Below are 24,189 nucleotides of genomic sequence, written 5' to 3' on the forward strand. Positions count from 1 at the left end.
GAGAACACATTTCTTCTACTCTTCACCTGGTTAATTGGAACTTTCGCTCAAAATTTTAAGATTTTTTTTTGTGGGAGACTTGTCTCCAGTTCCATCTAGGTCGGGTTCTCTGTTGTTGCTTCCATGATTCATTCTATTTCCCCTTTTGTAACTCAATACCTGTAGCGACTAGTTAGATATGTACCTTTCTAGTAGATTTAATCTTTGTGAAGGCTGGCAGGCTACATGCCTTCTTATTAAAGTTGTTTCCCTAACCATTGAACTAATTGCCTGTCATATGAGTAGACCCTGAATAAATGAATGGAAATCAATTATATACAAAATATATATTTGAGTATTTCCATTTCAAAGATGAGGAAACAGATTAAGAGGGGCTAAATAACTTGCCCAAAGATATACACTGAGCCAATGGTGAAGCTAAGCTTTGAACCCAAGACTGATGCCCAAACCCAAGTTCACAATCACTCCACAGCACTGCCTTCTCAAAATATCCTCCAACCCTAACAGGAAAAATAAAGAGAATTACTATGGAGTATTTATCTTACAGAAAAATTGAGTACAGAAAGCTGCTGGGATTCTTGAAGGTGGTCTTCCACTCATCTGATTTCAAATCTACCTGAGAGATGCTGGGTGATTCTGAGTCTTTCTGCACCTTGGGCACAATGGAGTGCTTTCCCCAAATATGGCTTCTGTCTCTCCACTATAGGTGGTAGCGGATAACAGGCAACCCATAGCTACAACTTTTAGTTCTTCCCACAGATCTACACGAAAAAAGGGAAAGTGAGTTTCTCGCATTCTGGGAGAGGTTGCCCAGGCAACAAAGACAGACTCAGAGTGACAGACCACCCAGTTGAGACATGATGCAGTAATCTGCACATTCTCCCATACTGATGCCCACTTCCACGAGGCAGTAACCAATTACTGTTATACATCTTTTCAATGAGGCATCACTGAGAGATTCACCTGTCCCAACAGGACGCAGATTGTAAAGAGGTCCCCATGGACAGCTAACCAGTATCTCCAGAACCTGCTACATGCTCAGGTGAAAAGCCTTGTGTTTAATTTATAGATTATGCCAGAATAGCAGCTCTAAAGCTGAAAACATTTCAGTAGTCCCAATTGTGTGGCTTGTAATAAGACAAAAATGGCTATTGAATTAAATATTAATATTCAAAATTAAGTTAGTCCACTTTGTATATAATGGCAACCCCTGACACAGCTCTGCCACTTAACAGCTGTGTGATTTTTATACATTAATCAAGAATTTGTTCATCTATAAAATGGGTTTATAGATATAATTACCAATGGCGTGTGTGTGTGTGTGTGTGTGTGTGTCTGTGTGAAGAGCCAGTGAGAAAATACATGTAAAGCACTTAACATATGGTGCATAATCAGCACTTAATAAATGAAAGTTATAGTAATTATTAGAATATATTTGAGTCCCTGAAAAGGTTGTTAGAGAGAAGCAGACTATTCCTTTGAGTCTATCCGCTAGTTTAAGTTTAGTGCAGAAGCAAGTCGGCATCATGTCTACCCCCGTAATAACCAGGGATGTGGGCTATAAACCCCTTGTGGCACAGGCTGTCTTCACTGTGCACTAGAAAGCCTTTGCCAAGCTTAATACAGTGTGAGGCACACAGTGTGTGCTCAAGAAATGCTTGTTGAAGCTGTCAACAATGAGATGTTCAGGCAGTTCAAAGCACCGTAGGCAGTGGATCTTTAAAGGAAACTGTACCCTCCTAGGAGTCATTAAATGAGTTCTTCAGGGAGGGCAGTAACAACATGCCACCTGATTGCTTTGTTCAGAAGTACTTTCCGACTGAGTTACCCCAGAAGAGATGCTGTTTTTTGCTACATAACTACAGGACTTCCAGTCCCTACTAGGAAATGGCTTTTCAGGATGGCTTGCATTACATTTGTGTATGGAGGGGAGAGAAACACAGAGCAGGATGAAACTTCTACCAATCTGCTCGCAGCCTCTGGCATACCATTGTGTCCTATTATGCTCTGGTGTGTGTGTGTGTGTGTGTGTGTGTGTGTGTGTGTGTTGGAATGAATATATCAGCAGTGTCCACATACTTCTGAAAATCAGGTCCAAATCTCATTCAGTTCTATTAGAAAATTATTCTTACAGCATGACATAGATTCTCTGAAAGTATTTTATCCTTTAAACACCAAAACCTCTTCAGCGAAAATTAAAATGGAAAATGTGTAAAGGAGCAGTTCTCTAAATGAAACCGTTTCTGGCTAAGCAGACCACATTAGCCAGTGGTTCTGGTCTTTGTTCTTGAGTAAAAAATTCAAGAGAGGGGTAAACCAGAATGAATAACCTCCAAATGCTAATTTTGAAAATCCTAGTTTTTGCTATTTTGGAAAACCACATGATATAGCAATTAATAAAAGGTATCGTGTCTTATTAACGTTCATACAGTAATTACGAAAATCGCAAATCCATCTGCTAAGTAGTCAGCAAACAAGACAAACGACTGAGCTCCGTTAAACAGATTACCAGCAGCCTATGGGAGTATAATCTAATAGCCCCATTCTGAGCCATGAATAAGGCAGCTACTCCCTTTTACCCCGTGGACAGGCCACAACAATACCATCTCACACGCAAGGCAAGACAGAGCAATGGAGACATCCGGCAAGTTGCCCTCTCTGGAGAGAATGTACTCGTAAGCAAGTGTCAATGTTACTCATGTAGCTTGCTCTTACAGCCTTTGTACTGACACTTAAGAGTTGGTTTCTGGGGCGCCTGGGTGGCTCAGTCGGTTGGGCGTCCGACTTCGGCTCAGGTCATGATCTCACAGCTCAGGGGGTTGAGCCTTGCGTCGGGATCTGTGCCAAAAACTCAGAGCCTGAAGCCTGCTTCGGATTCTGTGTGTCCCTCTCTCTCTGCCCCTCCCCTGCTCATGTTCTGTCTCTGTCTCAAAAATAAATAAAAACATCAAAAAAAAAAAAAGAGTTGGTTTCTTGAAAAGACCTAAAAGATGTCTCCTAAAGTTAAACACAAGCCCAGGAGTTTCTGCATGTAAAATGCCCATCAGGGAGGCTCTTCGGCTCCCCGCACAGAAAAGTTTCATCTTTCTGCAAACTTCTGTCATTTCATCTCTATTTCTCTTCCAACATTTAGTATCTGGACATGTTTCATGGCTCCTCTCCTTGACAGGCATCTGAAGAAAAGAAGCCATGTCTTACTACCCTATGACAACAATAACTACCACTACGACTAGTTGTGATTGAGATAACTACCATTTCTTGGGACTATAAATGTTCCAGTCACTGGGGGCAAGTGTTTCATTTTCTTAAATTTATTTTTTGTCACGTGATATTCGCAACAGACCCCTGAGGTAGGCGCATCCTCCCTTTAGATGTTAGGCAGTTGAGGCCCACAAAAACTGAGGGAAAGGCATGGGATTCATGTCTAGGTCAGAGAGACTCCGAGGCCTGTGTTCTGAAACACCATGCTACACTTTACATAGCTCATGCAGCATCTAGGTCAAGTACACAGCAGGTGTTGATAAATGTCAGTGGAATCAGTGAATACCTTAACATCAATTCACTCCTTCATCCCCTTGGTAGTTGAGGTTCAATCCTTATGGATTCTGCTTTCTTGTGCATTTTTCCCAGGTGTGCATGGGGCTCAGGGTTATTATTTCTACTGGCTATCCAAAAATGTCAAGAAGAGCTTCCCTTACCTTTTTTACATCAGAAAATAAACACCTTTCTGGGACTCTACCTCCTACTTCAGTGACTGCCAGGATGATCATTCACAACTGGGCACAATCGATGGCTTTTCATTTGTATTGGTGCCACTCACATGTTGGACTACAAGCTAGATGGTAGGAGGTGGCCCAGTGTTCCCGGCACCTCCTCCCTACTCTCTTCAACATTCTGGCTCTACGGTCACATGGAGGGGAGTTCAGGGCCTGCTGGTCACTGACTTCACAATAGTCAATGTTTACCATTGGTGGGAATAGTGGCCTTTTGATGCCTTCACCCTCTGAGCACACAGTGTTCTCTCTCTATCTGGTAACTGCTTCTAACTTGCAGCCCACTCAGCTCTAGAGAACCCTGATTGCTTTAAGCCAAGCAGCACATCCCATTGGCCTTTTCACTGTAATTAACTCAAGTCAGAAGATGTGGTTCAGGTGAATGATAAAGGAGGAAATGTCTGCTGGGGGCTTCTGGGGAGAATGCTTTCTAGCTCAGCGAACTTTAAGGAAAGCGATTCTCTCTCCTTGCTGGACATTTACACAGAATAAGAAAGATCAATGTGCGAGAAGTCATTCTGGAACTCTGAAGAAACCCAACCTTAGGGTTAAACAAGATACCAAGAAGACCAAGGAGAAAAAGGAAGATAAAATGTTTTTGATGATACAACGGAGCCACTTAAGCCTTGTTTCAAAGCTTGGACTATTTCTTTATTTTTCAGCTACTCGAGAGTCTAAGTTCCCTTTTTGAATTAAGCCAGTTTTGACCTAGATTTTCTCTGACTTGAAACCAAAAGATTCATAATATTCGTGGGTGACAACTTGGTTCCATGTTCATCATCACATTCACTTATTATTTTTTCAGAACAGCAAGTATGACAAGGATCTGAAGGACCAAAGGGGACCATTGCTTATCATAAAGTGTAAGCAGGCAAAATTTACCTGTCAGAGCCTGAGTAGAGCTGGCTGGCCTGATTAAGGGCCATGATCTCACAGAGTGCTCTTCCCTGTGTCCTACGTTAGTGAACTGCATCCCAGTCAATTATGTGTGCGGTAGTCATAAAGCCTAATTATGAAGACACGATGAGATCATTGCACAGCTGAACCACGAGGTAACGGCTACCCTAACAAGTCCATCAGCTAGCACCAGCATGATCCCACACAGACCCTTCATGGCTTTCCTATTTACTACACATTGTCAGGTGAGTTAATGAATATCAGCTACTTAGAATGATGTTCTTCTTTGAGACTGACTTGCTGCCTTTGTTGAAAATGCCAACTGCCCTTGAAAACCACAGAGTCAGCACAAATCAGGGAATTACAGGTTTTAATGCAAAAACAAAAAAAATCTGTAGCAAAGTGTAGTCAGAGCTGCTCACGTGGATACAAGAGCTTGGATCCTATCTCGTGGACTTTTAATTGCGAAGGGTTGAGTTCTTCCCAAATGCTGGAGACTCAGGATTCAAGTATGGGAAAGGAAAAGACAACAGGGAGAGAATAGAAGGTATTATGTTCCCAGAGGAGACTTATTGAAAGAGCGGGAACCTGGGATACGGTAGCTTCTTACCTGTCATGAGGGACAGTTTCATGAGTAAGTAACTTCTGCAGTCACAGAGCCCTGGGCTAGAAGGACCCCTTGTTTCTTTTTTTCCAAAGTCTGCTGCCACCATCGTGAAACTCCTAATAGCTTTTGAACAAGGACCCTGCATTTCAGGGTCCACAAATTAAGTAGGCCGCCCTGTTTGTTCTAGATCCCTCTTCACCAAAATCACATGACAGCAAAAAGAGAAGTTTTACCAAAGACCTGCCTTAGATTTCCTAGATGTCTCTTGTCCTTTTTGACTATCTGTTCCTCTTTGACCACCTTCTTTGCATGGAACAAATATTTTAGTGTGACATTGCAATTCTTCTGTGGATTTACTGTATATATTTTTTGTGAATTATTTTCTTTGTGGCCACCCTAGGGATTTCAACATGCATTTTAACTTAACACAGACTTCCTCAGATGAATATTAATTTGAAAATTTAGGAACTTTGCTCTAATATAATACCATTGTCTCTTGCCTTTGTGCTATTACTGTCATGTATAATCAGTCTACAGATTATAAATGTAACACTACAGTGTTAATATTATTTCATACATTCTTATGTCTTTTAAGGAAGTTGGGGAAAGATGAAAAAAGGTTTATTAATGTAATCTTTTATACTAACCTACATATTTATTATTTGCAGTGTTCTGCATTTCTTCCTGTGGATTTGTGTGGCTTTTTGGTGTCTTTTCCAGAGGACTTCTTTCCTTCAGTATATTTCATAAGACAGATCTGGTAGCAACAGATTTGCCCAATATTTGTTTATCTGGGGAGGCCTTTATTTTGCCTTCATTTTTGAGGAATAGTATTGGTAGATACCGAATTCTTGTTTGACAGCTACTTTTCTTTCTGCATTCTGAATATGTCCTTCTCCTGCCTGCTGGCCTCCATGGTTTTAGATGAGAAGCCAGCTGGTCATTGGATCGATGTTTGCCTATAGATGATGAGTTGTTTTTTCTTGCTGCTTTTTCCAAGATTTTCTCTCTGGTTTATGCTTTTCACAGTTTGACTACAATGTGTCAAGGTGTGGATCTATTTATATTTATCCTACTTCGGTTTCTTTGAACTTTCTGGATATATAGATTAATGCCTTTTAAAAATCAAATTTAGGAAGTTTGGGGCTATTATTTTTTCAGATAATGTTTCCGTCCTTTCTTTTCTCTCCGTGTGGGACTCCCATTACATGGACGTTGCTATGCTCGATCTTATCCCACTAGTTTTCAGAGGCTCTGTTCGTTTTTGTCTTTATCCTTAAGATTAGATAATTTCTACCAATTTATAGTTCATGGATTCTTTCTTCTGCATGCTCAAACCTACTGATGAGCCCCTTTAGTGAAATTTTCTTTCTTTTTTACAGCTATTATTCTTCTCAGGTATAGAATTTCTACTTGGTACTTTTAATAATCTTATATCCTGATTAAGAATCTCTATTTGTTGATCTATTGTTAGTTTCCTTTAATTCTTTAAATAAGTGTCCTTTAGTTCTTTGAACATATTTGTAGTAGTTGCCTTCCTTTGTCTGCTAATAGGTGATAACAGAAGATTTCTATTCAGTGCTTCCATTCAGAAGAGATGATTTCTATTCATTGCTTCTTTTACCTGAGTGTGGGTCACACTTTGTTTCTTGGCAAGTCTCTTAATTTTTTTTCTTAAAAAATGGGACATTCTAGTTAATATATTACAGCTACTTTGATGCTGGTATTTTTTTTTCCCTTGGAGGTTGTTGTTGCTACTGCTTTGTTTAATAACTTGCCTGCGCTATATTTGTGTCCCGAGTCACTGGTGTTTCTGATAAATTGTTGTGATTTTAAATATATATCCTTCATTTTTAAACCTGGCTTGCTAGGTGTTACTCCTGAGTCTGGGCAGCTTGGTGGTCAACTAATGATTGCACATCAACTGTGCTCTAACACCTTGAACCAGTAAAGCTCCCATTCATTGCTGTTGGATATGTTTGTGGGTAGGGGAACACATTTAAAATCCAGGCTGTCTTTAAGCCTCCTGGGTTTTAATTTCTTCTGGGCCCTTTTGAGTCTCTTATGCTCACACACTCAGACTCAGGATTAACCAGAAGCATGTGAAGGGGTTGGGCTCTCTTCAGTTTCCACTATATACATAAACAGTCTCAGCCAGGGATATGCTGTCTTTGACCACAAATGTGATTCTTCCCACCCGTCCACCTAAAGGATGATCATTTCTACTGACAGCTTTGTTGAGTGTTTGCGTTGCCCACCTGTCTAAACTGGGTGAGTCTCCTCAACACTGGCAGAGAGGCTGCTGTTTTCCATGTTCCACTCTGCCTGGGGTTTTGACTTTCCCAATTCAGGCCCTGAGTCCACAAATTATGTAGACCATCCTGCTTAGGACAGAACTTCTTTTACTCTCTTCTTTTTTTCATAGATCACCTTTCACACACTTAAGTCCAACATATGCTAATGGATCAAGAGCAGTAGAATTATTCTTATATAAGTAAGATAATTTCAGCAACAAGTTCTACACTGATATTGCTATAAACCAAGCCAGTTGACTTGCAATAAGTTGAAAGTGTTCAGTGAACTCTCCAAATGTCAGGTGCTGCTTATTCTTAGTCACGTGGCCTTTCCTCGCAGCAAAGAATGGTAAAAATCTGATGCTGCCCTGTCTGCCATCACTCAGTACTTCACAACTGTAACAGATAACACTAATTACTAATTTCTTCCCCACCCAGACACGGTCCCAGAATCTTCCTCAGACAGAGTTCAAGGCAGCCATTATGTGGGAGACAAGACCTCTTAGACATACCTTCTTCAAGTTCCCAAAGCTGAAGTTCATTTTTCTTCCTATTGTCTGCTCTGCTTCTACTCACCAGTCAAGGCTTTGGGTTTGGTTTCCTGAGAAACATGTCCTTTTTTATTTGGGTTTCAGGCTCAGTTCTGTTTCAGTTTTTCTACTGGATCTCCGTAGTACTGCCATGCTGATTCCTCCATTCTCATGATTTAAAAAAATTTTTTTTAAACATTTATTTATTATTGAGAGACAGAGAGAGACAGGGCATGAGCAGGGAAGGGGCAGAGAGAAGAGGAGACACAGAATCTGAAGCAGGCTCCAGGATCGGAGCTGTCAGCACAGAGCCCGAGGCGGGGCTCGAACTCACAAACTGCGAGATCATGACCTGGGTCGAAGTCAGACGCTGGACTGCCTGAGCCACCCAGGCGCCCCTCCATTCTCATGATTTAAAACCCTGTCCATTTACTGGCCTCTCTCAAATCTATATTTAGACTAGATCTCTCACCCAGACTCCAACTCCCTCTATATCATCTCCACTGGGAAGTCTTAAGGACATCTCCAAGTGACCATGCCAAAAAGTGAACCCCTGATTTCCCACTTGGAACCTCTTCCACCCCTGTAGGCTTTCTCCATCTTGACTGATGTTAAATTCATTCTCTCACATGCTCAGACCAAAAAACTTAGGGTCATCCTCAATTCTTCTCATTCTCTCTCATACTGTGAGGAAATCCTGTTGGCTACCTTGAAAATAAATCAGAACCCTATGCCTTCTTACCACCGTCACTGCCTCCATTCTGGTGTAAGCCACAACATCTCTCATGGTATTATTACAACTGATTTCACTACTTCTAACTTTGTTTCTTTATATTCTATACTCAGAGCGTTCCTTGATCCCTGCTATTCTATGCTTAACATAATGGCCAGAAGGATCCTCTTTAAAAGTAAGGCTAATTGTGCCACTCCTCTGCTCAAAACGTTGCAGTTACCTCCCATCTCACTTAGGATAAAAGCCAAAGGCTCTTTTCTTTTGTTGTTGTTGGTTTTTTAAAAATGAATATAATATTGTCAAATTGGCTTCCATACAACACCCAGTGCTCATCCCAACCAGTGCCCTCCTCAATGTCCATCACCCATTTTCCCCTCCCCCCCACCCCCTCCATCCACCCTCAGTTTGTTCTCTGTATTTAAGAGTCTCTTGTGTTTGCCTCCCTCTCTGTTAGTAACTACTTTTTCTCCCTTCCCTTCCCCATGGTCCTCCATTAAGTTTCTCAAGTTACACATATGAGTGAAAACATAGGATATCTGTCCTTCTCTGACTGACTTATTTCACTCAGCATAATACTTTCACCTTTTCAATGACTCACCTTACGTGGTCTGTCCTGCAACCCCCTTAATCTACCAATCTCATCTTTTTCTATATGGCCTCTTATTCCTTTCCAGGCATGCTGGTCTGATGCTTCTTGAAAACATGAAGCCAGGTTTCTAGATACCTTCCATTAACAGATTCCTCTTCCTGAAATACTCTTTCCTCAGATATCCATATGGCTAATTCTCTTTCTTCAAGGTGTTGCTCAAATGCCACCTTTTCAATAAAGCCCACCTTGACCACCCTATTTCAAGTTGTACACCTATCCTTTCCATCTGCCTCTCCCTCACTGCAATTCCTTCTGGCTCTTCTTTAACCCCCACCCCCATCTCATCATTTTCAATATTCTCCTTTCTCCCCCAGAGAATATCACCTTCCATGGTATGATAGAATTTACTTATTTATTGTCCTTATTATTTATCTTCCCCCTCTCTAGAATGTTGTAACTCAAAAAGGGCATGGATTTTTATCTTTTCCACTGGCATCTCATAGTTCCTAGAAAAGTGAGTGGTGCATAATAGGCATTCAAAAAACAGTTGTTGAATGAATATTTGAATCAGTGGCGGATCTATGGTTCTGATATCTAAGTAGGTGTTTTTGAAGACACAAACTGAATGTGAGAACAATTTCCAAAGAAACTTCAGGGGTAGCAGAGTTCAAAGAAATGTCAAGAAAATCTTCATGAAAAAGAAGAGTCAGTGGTTAAAAGAAAAATTGAATGGGATATTATATCCTTATCTTGACAAGTCCTGGGGTACATTAGCATATTAAAGGTTCTGAGAAGTCCTTAAGGCAAGAAATTGACTCAACTTTATTTTTCTCTGGCTTTTTTCAGAATTACTATTTTTTTAATCTTTGATTTCCTGTAGATTGAAAAGTATATGCTTAGGTGAAGGGGTCTGGGGTGGGGGTGGGGAGACACTTATCCTGCTTGTTATTCTCCAGGCTTCTTAGATCTGTGGTTTGGAGTCTAACATTAATTTGGGAAATTTCTCAATCATTATTGTTTCAAATATTTCTTCTGTTCCATTCTCTTTCTTCTTTTTTCCAGTATTCCCATTACGTGTATGTTACATCTTTTGTAGTCATCTGGGATATTCTGTTCAATTTTTTTTCCTTTTCAGTCTTGTTTTCTTTGCTTCCCAGTTTCCAAGGATTCTACTGCTATATCCTTTAGTTCAGAGATCTTTCCTCGGCCATGTCCAGTCTACTAATGAGCCCATCAAAGGCATTCTTTGTTTATGTCATGGTGTTTTTTTTTCCGTCTAGCATTTCTTTTTTCTTTTTCTAGCATTTCTTTTTGGTTCTCTCTTAGCATTTCCATCTCTCTGCTTCTGCCATCCATCTGTTCATGCATGCAGTCTACCTTATCCATGGGAGCGCCAACTATATTAATGATCATTGTTTTAAATTCCCAGTCTGATAATCTGTTAATTGCAACATTCTTCCCATATCTGGTTCTGATACTTATTCAGTCTCTTTAAATTGTGGGGTTTTTTGTTTGTTTGCTTGTTTGTTTAAATTTAGTATGTCTTATAATTTTTTCTTGGTAGCTGGGCATGATGAACTGGGTAAAAGGAACTGCTAAAAACAGGTTCTTTAGTAATGAGATGAAAATACGTTAGGGGAAGGGATGTGTTCAGCAGTCCTATGATTAGGTATTCATCTATTAGTGAGCCTATGCCTCTGGCCCGTGAGCTTCACAAGTGCTTCTCAGTTTTTTTCTTGTCTCCTAGGTGGGACAGGATAGCTAGAGTGGGCTAGAGTTGACTATTTCCCACCTTTCACATGGAAGGGTAGAGCTGACTAAAAGTGGGTATTTCCCTGTCCCCAGGTCAGTTAAGTTCTGATAAAACTCCAGTGCATTGCAGTTTGGTTAACTTCTTAACCAGGCAGGTCTTGCTGAGAAGAATGCTCTGGCATATTTCAAAATGGTTCTATTCCCCTCTCTTGCTGGAAGAACAAGGGGATTTTTGTCTGATATTTACTGTGAGAACCTAGTTGACCTCTTGGAGGCAACTTTCATAAATTGTACCCCCGCCCCTCCATGACTGGGTACCCTTGGACTTTTTAACTCTCAGAGATGTCCACACTGAGCCTCCAGGCACTTGTCAATTATAGTTCAGGTTCTCCTACCCTGACACTGGTTCCTCAAACTGCTTCCCCTTGTGAGTCTCTGCTCCAGTAAGCCAACACTCCCTACATTCACCTGTGTCTCCAATCCTGGGGGGGCAGCCATTTCTCCTGCACCCTCCCTTCTTCTACAAATCCAAGAAGAGTTGTGTACTTTTCAGTACATTCAGCTTTTCACCTATTGTTGGGATGGAATGGCAGTGTCTAAGCTCCTTATATGTGGAACTGGAAACTGGTTTATATACAATGTATAAGAAAAAATGAGTCACAGTTGTGAGCATGAGCTCTGGAAATGTACCACTTGGGTTTATATCTTGACTCTTAACAGTTATTTCATGTCTCTAAGCCTTAGCTCTTTTATCTGTAAAATCAAGATGGGAGCTATATCATAGTTTGAGGTGAGGATTCAATAAAATAATATATGTAAATAGTGTCTAGTACATAAGAAGCACCCCCACAATTTTTTAATTAAATAATTATTTGAATGCCTATGATCGTCCACATGTTATTCTAGATGTCAGAGATGCAGAAGTAGAAATTGGACCCCCTTCACAGAGCTGATGTTCTATATAAGCAGGAGACCAACTAGAAACTTGTGAACTAATAAGCGAACATTTTCTGATAGTAACGGTGGTATGAAGGAAACAAATCAGTCTTAGGTGATAGAGGGGAAAGGAGGTGGGCTTCTGATTGATTAGTCCAGAAACACTTTTCAGAGGAGGGGGCACTTGTAATGAGAGCAGACCAGTGAGGAACCAGCCAAGCAAAGATCTTTCTGAAAAAAAAGAGCATCACAGCAGGGGAACATCAAAAGCACAGGTGTGACAGTAGAAGCAAGCTTGGCTTGATCAGGATTAGAAGAAAAGTCCATGTGGCTGGTTGTGAGGAATATAGGAGAGAAATAGCATCTCTACTGCTTTAAATAACACCAACCCCTGTGGGCCTTTATTTAGAGGATGAGCTCTCAATTTATAATTTCATTTTTGAAGAGAGAGAGGAATGTGGTTTTACAGGGATTCTAGCAATGATCCAGGGGTCTGGAGAAGAAGGAAGTTGCAATTATTTGAGTCCTGGGATTCAGGGGGAAGTGACCAGCCTGTTTTGAATAGGTTTTCTGGGTTGGGGCAGTGATCTCTGCTCTCCAGTACCCTACCCCCAACACACACACAAAGGGCAGTGAGGTTAAGGTGGATGTGACTGACCAACTCGGAGGATAAAGAGACATGAGTTAAAAACTCAAAGAAAAGATCCATACTTGGCTCTTAATGGTATTGTGCTTCCCCCCGCCCCCAAATGCTCTCATTCTTGCTGAAGCCTACCTTCATTTCCCTCAGTTGACATGTTAGTCTAAAAATTCTCTTTTCTGTACTCTTTCTCCACCTCCCTCCTTTTGGAGGGCAGAGACAAATCTCTTGGGTATAACTAAACATCCAGAAAAATGCTCGGCCAATACTGCATGCTATTACTTTAACTTGTAAAAACTCAATTATTTACCCTACCATAATTAAGTCCTTTTCCAGACATAAAACTCCCCACATGCTGAGTGAATATAAATTTTCATTGTTGTTCATTTGACCTTGCAAACTAGCCTGAAAATTGTGTCCCCTTTTGCCAAAAAAATTTTTTTAGTGTTCTTCTCAATAACTATAGTTGAAAGGGGAAAGTGTTATCTCTGTAACTCAAACCAGATCCTTTCGCAATAATACCTTGGCAAGTGACAATGTGATGAAATTGTTTTATGCGTGCATGCTTTTGTTCACTATCTTAATGTTGCTGAATGCAGAACCAACCTGTTTATTATTATTCTGCTGCACAATGGGAAAGGGAGGTAAGAGGATGGTTGACCTCCCTGCAACTTCAAACAGTTTCTTAACAAGAATGCCTGCTCCTCACGACATCCTTGGAAATGTCCAGAAACAGTACCCACTCTCAATAATCTGTTTTCTAAATGGGAAGCATTTTCTTGATGAATCTAAGCCCAGTCAAGGGTATGCTATGGCACCAATTCAAACATTTAGGGATTGTTTGCCTATAGGGATTTACTTAGATGCCATCTTCCTTTTTTTATCAAATTCTTGGCTTCTGAGACATTTCATGGTTCTTAGCAACTCTGGCAGAAGGTAAGCAAGAGTTAAGGGGAGGACACTCAGGCCATGTTTACCTCCTCACTAGCAGGCATGGGAAAGGCCTAGGTGGGTGGTACAAAGGACTGAAATTGTGAGGCTCAAGAATTCTCTATAGGTTTTCATTAGTCCCACCTTGGCTTGCTCTTTCACGAATAATCGAGAGTTGACTCTAAATGTGAAACTTGTGTTAATTATCTTAATGACTAATAAAGAAGTTATGTCCTCAAATCTTCAATGGAGACTAGAAGACAACTGTGTGAAGGCACAGTGGGCTCTGCTTGTACTTGAGTGTGCCTATCTCTGTGTGAGTTTTGTCTCTGTAGTGTAGGTGGGAAAGGATTAATCCAAATTCTCTCCCCCAACCTCCAGCCACTCTCCAGGTCTGGTCATTAGCAACAATGTGGTTTATTTCCCAACGGCCCTCCCTAGGCATCGGGAGAGTTCCAAACTCTTTGGTCCTTCCTTAGTATGTTCAGTTTGGACTCAATTGTCTAGACCCCAGGGAATCAAGATTCTCCAATTCAAATCCTTTTGTGTTCTAGAGGTTATCAGGTTATCAGCCGGCCCCTCAGTTTTCTGTCTTGCTGTTAAGGGATCAATCAAATTACCTAAGATATCCAATCTTTGGACAACAGATGCTGTGAAGAGACTGAAGGTCCAGTGGTCCAGGTGGCTAAGCCCTTTCTCCCTGCTGAGAGCTTCTTTATGCACATCACATTTGTGATTAGGATAAGCAAGGTCACAGAGCAGTGAGAAAATGGAAGCTAACCGCCTAGTGCATGTCAAGAAATACTGAATGTGGAAGCGTCTCAAGAGAACCTTGAGAAGGAGGGCTGGTAGAGAAAGCTATATCCATCAGAGATATTACAGCTGTGGAGGTAAGAGGGAGGCCTTGAGAATCTGGAAGGACAGCTCAGAAAACAATGTTTCTTTACCTGTAACAGCATTAAGCACGCGAAAATCTAAAATGTCCATGTGGGAATTAGAGTGTATGTTGTTTTAATTAAAGCAAATTGTATTCTACCTTGGAATTGTAACTAATTCTGTGTGTACTTTGAAAAATTCTGATTTAAAAAAAAATCCTTTCAATCAGCAGCTGAGATTTCAAGTAAAAGAGATAGGAAAATAATCCCATGTGTTTCCAATTGGATGAATTGTTTGCTTGTAAAGTTATTTCCTAAGATTTTTTTTTTCAATTAACATATTAGATCCTTGAGGAGTACGTTGGATAAATGCCCAAGTTGCTCTTTGGTTAAGTAGAATAGCACAAAGTCTGTGTTCTGGGAACCCAATCCTCTGATTAGTGAGCAGGTCAAACCTCACCTTAATTATTTCTTCTAAAAATCAGAAGGCTTTTTATGATTATTCGAGAGGGTTGCTTTTTTTTTTCATTCTCTGCCACATAAACATTTTGGTTATGGTGCCTACTTTTTGAGGAAAAACAAAAGGGAAAAAAACCCGCTATCAACCACACTTGTGATGCTATTGATTACCATTTTGTTTTGTTCTGAAATTTCCACTTCAGGCAGACTTCCAAGCATTCAGATAGAAGCAAAATGAAACACATGTACTCTATGAGCATACGGCTTATTGCAAGAAACAGAACCTATGAGAAACCAGAGGAGGTAATCTTTAACAAGCGAGGGAAAATAAAGTGTGTGTGTGTGTGTGTGTGTGTGTGTATGTGTGTGTGTGCATGTATGTGTGTGTGTAGGTAAGTGAATGGGGGAGGCTATGGCCTCAAAGAATGTATGTACAACTTTTCTAGTTTTAGCTGTAGCTCAAATTTTAAAGCCAAATATTTGAAACTTTGATCCTATTTCATCAAAGTTGAAATAGAAAGAAATCAGAGGAAACAACAAATGTTTAAGTGAAAGGTGGTGTTATTGTGAACCAGACTGCTAATTGGTAATGTCCATAAGGAGGCAGGGCTAGCCTGGATACAGAATTATGAGGAGGGAAGGACTTGCCTTTGGTGTGGAAAAATAGATGGGACTTTGTCACTCTCCTGCTGCAGTGTGTTCCTACTCTACCAGTGACCGTTGATTCATTCGTGAATTTATTCATCCATTCCACCACTCTGTACTAAACGTCTACCAGTTACCAGGCACTGAAGATACAACAGGAAAAACCAGAGCAACTGACAGCCAGTCCCTTGTGCTACTTACAGTCCAATGAAGGACGGAATTATACCAGACACGGCTATGCCAAATGAGCCATGCCAACATGAGGGATGGCCAGGTAGCTCTGGGAGCACTTGGTGGGGCTGTCCAACAGCATCTGGGGACGATGTTGAGCTGACAGGAAGTAAATGTTCTGAGGAAGTGGCATTTTAGCTGAGGCCCAAAAGATAAGCCAGAGAGCAAAGGGGGATGGCAAAGAGGAAGAAAAAAACTGTGATAGTTGGTATATTGGAGGAACTAAAAAGAAGTTTGGTGTGTCTTAGGTGTGAAGTTTGGTAGAAAACATGGCTGGGGAAGTGAGCAAATCTTAGAACCATGCTGATTTGAGACATGACTTCTGAGGTCTGCACAGGCTTAGAGTCAGATGTTGCTGAGTTTGATTCGCAGTTCTGATCTTTCCCAACTGCCTGGGCAAGTCACTTCACTTGGAAGCCTTGTTTTCCTTACCTAGAAATGGAATGGAAATATACCTACTTCATAAGACTGATTGAAAAATTGATAACCGGACATGACTCTACGTGGCAGATCAGAGTATTCAATTAATGGGAGCTATGGCTGTTCCTTCTGCAATGGTCAAATAAAATGGCATTTCCACATGGAACAATATCTCAGAGAACATAAATTCTATCACCATCATTTTAGGCATCACCAAGGCTAGATGTGTTGACATTGTGGGGTGGCATAACTTCCTGAAGTGTCTCAGTCACATATTCCATATGGGCGGTTGGTCATATCTCTAGTTCCAAGACAGCAAAGATTTCCCAATATAAGCAGTGGAGTCACTTGATAAAATATCATTTTAGCCAGTCTTTCCATCTGCTGGTACACTGTCCTGATCATTCATGTTGCTTAATAAGATCTTTAAATTACTATCACATCCCCCTCCGAGGGGACACAGGAAGTAAATGAAATAAATAGCCATACACAAGGGTTACCAATACAGGAGATAACCATGTTTTTGTTAGCAGCCTTAAGAATCCTGGTAAGCAAGGACAAAAAAAAAAAAAAACAAACAAACAAAAAAAAAAAACACCTCACCCCCTAGACAATTATTATGACTGTGTTTTTTTTATTTGTTAAAAAAAAAAACAATGGTTTAGGGGCTCCTGGGTGGCTCAGTCAGTTAAGCGTCTGACTCTTGGTTTCAGCTCAGGTCATGATTTCACAGTTTGTGAGTTCTAGCCCAATATTGGGCTCTATGCTGACAGCTCAGAACCTGCCTGGGGTTCTCTCTCTCTACCCTTCTCCCCAAAAAAAGTAAATAAACAAACTAACAAAGAGAACGGTGTATTGAGACCTTGCAGTCCTTTTGATTACTTTTCATATCACTAGCCACAAACTAACAAAACCTTTCTCTGTACTCAGACCATGCAGAAAGCAGAAGAGCTCTCCCGAGCCAAAAAGAGAAGTCTGTTGCCTAATTTCTTTTAACCCCTAAGGCTGGGGGCTTAGTTTTTATGTATGAGCTCTTTAACACATCTGTACTGAGAATCTGCTCCATACCAGGTAACTAGGATCATAGACATAGAGGACACACTTTATACTCTCTGGGAGGGCATTGGTCTGCTGGGGAGACAGAGAACCAGTAAGTTAGCATTTTTTTCCCCAATGTTTTCCAATGGCAGCACCTGTGCTAAGTGCTTTATATGTTTTATTAGAGTGGATTCTCTAAAACAACCCTTTGAACAAGGCAGTGGTCACTTCAATTTGCAGATAAGAAAACTGAGATTTAAGAGTTACTCACCCAAGGACAGATAGGTAACACGTGGCCGAGCTGGGAGGAGCTGGGGCAGTCTTACCCCCTGGATCCAGTTGGGAATGCTCCAGATACCTTTGGCATTACCACAATGTGTGGTTTTGAGTGTACTACGTACTGTGGAAGCAATACTGATAGAAGGCAGGAGAGAGGAAAGGAGACACAGAGCCAGAGCCATTTCCCAAAGGAGGTAGTCTCTGAACTGGGATTTGAGGGCTGAGGAGTATGTGGCTGGGTAAAAAGCTGGAGGCAAGGAGACACCCTTGGAGTTAAGTGAGCAGCATTTATACTTTCCAGAAGAGAAAGACTTCAAGGAAAGGTGGGAAGCTCAGAGGAGCGCTTGGTTATCTGTGTCAACAAAGGAAACATGTGCGACAGATGATCTAAGATTAATGTCTATTTGGCTTCTGTATAGATAATGTTTTTATTTATTTATATCCTGCCTCGTTCCGCAAAGGTTTCGAGGTAAAATTCATTACAATATTTTATGCAGTGACCTTCCTAATTAAGTTTTTCTCTTCACTGTCATGTTCGTCTTTGTATTCCCCGAGCCATATGCACAGCAACGTGAATAAAAGTTGAATTGAATTTACATACTTTGAGCACACTGTAAGTAGTTAGCAGGGGCAACTGGTCCCAGAAGCTTGGTGGGTGGCGAGGAAAGCAGGGCCAAAACTTAAAATTACTTAGACTGAATACAGTATTTCACTCAATCGAAGATGCCAGTGATCAGAGGGCACACTGCTACTCCATGTGCTACTAGGAAAGAAGAAAACACGGCCAATTAAACCGAAATGCAATGTTGAGTCACTATCTACTTCAAGATGCAATCTGTTTTCAGATATGTTAAAATACGAAAAACTGTGTGTCTTTAAAGAGATGATCTATGGAGATGAGACTATCCCCTCACCAAATAGTCAGAAATTCTAAAAATCAATGGTACTCTGAGCATGAGAGAAAATGAAGACTCTTATGCCATTTTAGATGCCAACTTGTCTAACCATCCAAACACTAAAGATTCTGGAACTGCTTTATTTTTTTTTTAATTTTTTTTTAAAATTTATTTATTTTTGAGACAGAGAGAGACAGAGCATGAATGGGGGAGGGTGAGAGAGAGAGGGAGACACAGAATCCGAAACAGGCTCCAGGCTCTGAGCGGTCAGCACAGAGCCCCATGCGGGGCTTGAACTCACGGACCGCGAGATCATGACCTGAGCTGAAGTCGGACGCTTAACCGACTGAGCCACCCAGGTGCCCCTGGAACTGCTTTAATTTAGCAATTGTACCTCTAGGAATTGAACCTAAGGAAATAAACATAAAAGTTTTTAAGGGTGTCATCACAGAACTACATACAGTCATGAAGAAGAAATACCCTAAAATCATAACTAAACATATATAATGTTATATATACCATTGTATAATATAGTATATAATGTATAATATATTGTGATATATAATTATTGTAATATGATATATATAACATTACAGTTATATAATAGATTAAAATGATGACAGAGAGATATTTATTTAAATGGAAAAACATGTTATAATAAATTAAGTTTTACAACTCAGGTGATAAAATATGTGCTACAAGAGAAAATTACTGCTGTGAAAGAAAAATACAGTTCCATCTCGTATTTACATATGAATAAAGTCTGGACCGGCATATATCAGAATGTTAACAGGGGTTGTCTGGATAAAGGGATGTTAGTTGATCTTTTTCTTTCCTCTGTGTTTTAATTTTTAAAAAATTGGAAACCCAGACACTAGTTAGACATAGACTTTTACATAGATAATATGAATGTGGATAACAGAAAACCAGCTTGACTTAGAAACTTCATTTTCTGTGGAGTAGGCTCCTGAATCTTTCCTGTTTCCTACATGAGCCTGGCTGGGCTGGTTCCAACTGAGACCCTGTTTAAAAGATATGGAAGAGGCTGTTTGATTCCCAATTGGAAATGCAACTTTACCACCTGGAGTTTCCCCCAAAAGCTGATACCTAAAATGAGAAAATAAATACTGCAGACCACAAGTATGCAAGGGTCTGGGGAACTCCAAAGTTCTGATGTCATCCTACTCTGAGCAAAGTATGAGATCCTGAGTTCAGGCAAGACAAGTTCCAGGTTCCACAACTGGGAGGGAGGGTGATGATCAGAAGTCAAGGTTAGACTTCAATTTTTATCCTGGCTAACATGGAAAACCACCAGATCGGTCTCTAAGTACCACACCTGCTACAAATCCACGGGTTCTTTTTTTTTTTTTTTTTTTTTTTTTTTTTGCAAGTCATTTATAATTCTTCACGGCTGAAGTCATTTCCTGAGAGGTAAAGCCTTGGTGGCTTAGATTCCCCTTTAGGGATAAAGTATACTAATTGACTGTGTCTACATAGTAAACTGGTCTGCCCAAAGTTCACAGGAGACATTGGTTTTGAATAGCCAGTCGTACAGCTCCTGCTTGAACAGATAAGACCGTAGACTGAATGCATTCTGCATGTATTTTTTATCCCCAATCTCATGAGTTACCTTTTGATATGTTTTTAGTATAGCTTTAATTTATAGCTTGCTTTAAAACATAAGCTGTCCTTTATACTTTTCAAGGATTATATATCTAACTTTTCCTTAATATATAGTTCAGGTAATATAATAATTTTAATTGTGCAATCAATTTTTATTTACTTGTTTATAGACTTGGGCTTGTCATTTCATTTGTCAGCTTTGCCATTTTGATCCATTTGTTATCTATTATCTATCTTTCTTGTATTTACTTATTTATTTATTTTTTAATTTTTTTAATGTTTATTTATTTTTGAGAGAGAGAGAGAGTGAGTGGGGGAGGAGCAGAGAGAGGGAGACACAGAATCTGAAACAGGCTCCAGGCTCTGAGCTGTTAGCAGAGAGCACGATGCCGGGCTCAAACTAATGAGCAGTGAGATTGTGACCTGAGCCAAAGTGGGACGCTTAACTGACTGAACCACCCAGGGGCCCCTATCTTTCTTTTGTATAATATTGGACAGTTGTAAAACCTAAAAGAATAAGACAAAGATTTCAAGTGACATGGAAGCCTAGGTCAAAGCAGGGAGGGATATAGTATTTGGGGAATGTTTGGGTATTCCAGCATTCATCTTCTCTTTGTCTTTCTTTTTTTAAATTTTTCTTTATTTTTGAGAGAGGGAGGGAGTGGGGAGGGTCAGAGATAGTGGGAGACACAGAATCTGAAGCAGGCTCCAGGCTCTGAGCAGTCAGCACAGAGCCTGATGTGGGGCTCAAACTCACCAACCACGAGATCATGACCTGAGCTGAAGTTGGACGCTTAACTGACTGAGCCACCCAGGTGCCCCTGTTTGGCTTTCTTATACTACGTTCTTCTTCTGAATAACAGCACCTTGACTTCTTTTCTACCTTAACGTAATCTTTCTCCCCTTGATTATCTTTTTAAATTTAGTTTATTTATTTATTTTGAGGATGGGGAAGGGTGGAGAGAGAGGGAAAGAGAATCCCAAGCAGGCTCCACACCGTCAGTGCAAAGCCTGATATGGGGCTCGAAGTCACGAACCTCGAGATCATGAGCTGAGCTGAAGTCAAGAGTTGGACACTTAGCCAACTGAGTCATGCAGGTGCCCCTCTACCCTCCATTAATAGGGTTGCCAGTGCTACCGCCTTGCTCTCCTAGCAGCAGATCTATGCCTGGAAAGCAGAGTGCCCCATCCTCCTAGTAAGCATAAGTGGGGACTCAGGGATGGGCACCTAGTCCAAAACCAACAATCAGATAACTTCTCTGAAATAATTTATGTATGGACACTGAAAAAGAGGAACTTTGTCTCTTCTTTTTCATCTTGGATTATGAGCCATAGGAACACATGTCTGGAGCTAAACCTTACTTGCTTTGACCACATAGGAGAAACCCATTAGCAGGAGGGAAAATAAGGCCACCACTCAAGGAGAACCAGAGCTAAAAAGGAGTACAGTGATGAACAGACCCATTTAATGATGAGTCCTTAGAGACAGGATGCTCTCCCCCACCCCACCCCTGAATTTCCAAAAAAAATCCCTTTCCTTGTTTTTAGCATAAGCTTTTTGGAGTTGGGTTTTTGTCATTTGAAAGCGCCCAAATTCTTGACTAATCCTTGGTCTTTTGGTTATCTCCCAAATCACCCTAGGCACATACACATGCTGTTTATGCACACAGAAGTGTCTGTGCTCAAATGAATTCTCTATCATAAGAGCATCCAAACAGGCATAATTTGACTGAACTGCAGTTAGTCTAAAAAGAACACAGGTGACTTAAGCCCTGTTGCTATATTTTCCATAAGTTGTAGCTTTACTAGAGAAGTGTGCCTTGTCTTTGGTTCCTCTCCCCTTGTGTTCAGACTCTAGTCCTGAACTGGCACATTCACCCACTCCTGATGCAATTAGATCCTCTAGTTCACTCTGCCAAAGACGCAGCACGGTCAGAAGGCATAGGTTTCCTCGAATCATGTCTTCTTGGTTCTCAAGATTATAAAAGACCACTTAGAAAGAAAATGATTATGAGGCTAAAGAAGATACATTAAGATTTTAACAGAAATCCAGGCTGACTTTGGAAGGCAGCTGGAAAACAGGACCCTCCTCCTCCCACCTTCTCTTCTCCCAAACAAATGCCATATGTCTGTTCACAATGCATTCTGGCTCACCGCTATGTAGTTGACCTTCAGTACTGACAAGATGCCAAAAACACTTGGGACCTAGTTTTCCTCTCAGCTTATTGGTACAGTCATATCTAATATGGTTGAGGAAAAAATGCAAATTGTGATAAACAGGACTGTAATTCTTCAAAATGGTGCTTCAATGAGATATATCCCAAGATGTTTCACAATATTTATGATGGCTCACAGAAGACGGAGCTTCTGGGGCCTGGGAAAATAATGCTTCTGTTACCTGGGGGTGCATTCAGACCACTTCAGCATTTGTGCCGTCTGTATAACATCAAAGAAGTAGGACATATTTACTGCCTTTTTCTAAGTACCATGAATTAACTCCCAGGTCAGTATATTGGATGCAGAATTGTTAACACGGGTTGATTATTCCACGTGTGGCAACGTAGATGATATGTCCTCTTAAAATGACTTTTGTGTTGGTTTTCTAGGGCTCCTGGAGCAAAGTACCACAAACTGGGTGAATTGAAACAACAGGAATCGATCATCTCATAGTTCTGGAGGCTACATGCTTACAGTCAAGGTGTTGGAAGGGCCATGCTCCCTCTGAAACCTATAAGGAAGGATTTTTTCCTTGCTTCTTCTAACTTCTGGTGTTTGCCAGTAAGCCTTGCCATTCCTCAGCTTGTAGACACAGCACTCCGATCTCTGCCTCCATAGTCACATGGTTCTCCTCTTCCTTCTAAGGACACCAGTGACACCGGATGAGGCCACACTCTAACTCAGTATGAAATCATTTTAAAGTGATTACATCCTATTTCCAAATAAGGTCAGATTTTGAGGTACTGCTGGTTAGGATTTCAACATATCTTTTAGGGAGACATAATTCAACCCATAAAAGCTCTATTGTTGCCCCTGATTTATATATGGATGCATGCTTCTTACAAAAATAGTAAAATTACTAAGACACATATTAAGAAGAAATTAAAAATCTATGTTTCTACCACCAAAAATAACCATGTTAAAAATGTGATGAACATCTTTTCAAATATTTCTCATACCAACCAAATGGTTTCTCTATTATCAGAAGTAAGTCAAGTTCTGATCACTTACTTGATTAGTCAATGATACTGTGATACCTCTTCTTTCCTTTTTCCTCCCTTTTTCTTTTCTTCCTTTTTTTCAGATTCTATTTTTAATCAACCTCTACATCCAATGTGCAACCTGAACTCACAACGGCGAGAACAAGAGTCGTACTCTCCTCCAACTGAGCCAGTCAGGTGTCCCCTCCCCTCTTTTTTTGATTCTACTTAAACAACTATCTTTTTAGGAAAAAATGCCTATGGATAAGGTATCTCAAGAGAAATAAAATATACATTTTTATTCATATTACCAAGTTATCCATGCAGTAAAGGGTTATTTACTTCTACCAACAATGCATGAGAGTTCTAGTTTCTTCTCCTAATAATTATTAATGAGATATATAGATGTAAAACTTTAAGTTTATGATTATTTAAAGATATATTCCCCTTTATGAAATTCTAAACCATGGTTCTCCTTTATTCTTAGGTAATAAACATAAAACAATTTTTATCTAGTGCTTTCATAATTTGATTTTTTAGTTTTTAAAACTTTGACTCATCCGGAATTGTGTGTGTGTGTGTGCACGCGCATGCATGTAAGGTGTGAATCTGCAATCTAGAGATTTTGATAGAATGGAGTTTCATTTCTTTGTCTTGATTTTTAATTCACTCTAAAAAGTTATATGGTTTTGGAATGTAAAATCAGTGTGTTTCCTGTTCCCTTTCCAAGGGATCAGATTTACTTAATAAAAGTCCCTATACTAATTCACAGAAAAATGCATTTGTAAAATGGAACCAGGGATGTAATGTTGAGCGCACAGTCAATAAGCAGTACTTTCAGCCTC

General features: G+C 40.3%; 1 protein-coding gene and 1 long non-coding RNA gene across 10 annotated transcripts in view; one reads left to right on the forward strand and one right to left on the reverse strand.

The window, feature by feature from the left end:
- Positions 1-4,741, reverse strand: part of PPP2R2B (protein phosphatase 2 regulatory subunit Bbeta) — a 316,334-nt gene extending 311,593 nt beyond the window's left edge. For 6 of the 9 annotated variants that reach the window (XM_049649437.1, XM_049649431.1, XM_049649430.1 and 3 more), the window contains exon 1: positions 3,699-3,904. Coding sequence is in view for 1 of the 9 variants with exons in the window: in XM_049649425.1 (XP_049505382.1) it covers positions 4,656-4,699 (44 nt within the window). In the remaining 8 variants the exon portion in view is untranslated. Of the gene's footprint in view, positions 1-3,698; positions 3,905-4,655 lie in introns of those variants that run through there. The other 3 variants (XM_049649425.1, XM_049649427.1, XM_049649434.1) reach the window with 2 other exon arrangements.
- LOC125935611 (uncharacterized) lies at positions 4,008-23,714 on the forward strand. The gene is made up of 3 exons (XR_007461718.1): positions 4,008-4,915; positions 22,754-22,925; positions 23,449-23,714. It is a non-coding gene; the product is annotated as an uncharacterized LOC125935611 (long non-coding RNA).
- Positions 23,715-24,189: the final 475 nt, after the last annotated feature.

Source organism: Panthera uncia, assembly GCF_023721935.1.
Source record: "Panthera uncia isolate 11264 chromosome A1 unlocalized genomic scaffold, Puncia_PCG_1.0 HiC_scaffold_17, whole genome shotgun sequence".
Classification (NCBI taxonomy): Eukaryota; Metazoa; Chordata; class Mammalia; order Carnivora; family Felidae; genus Panthera; species Panthera uncia.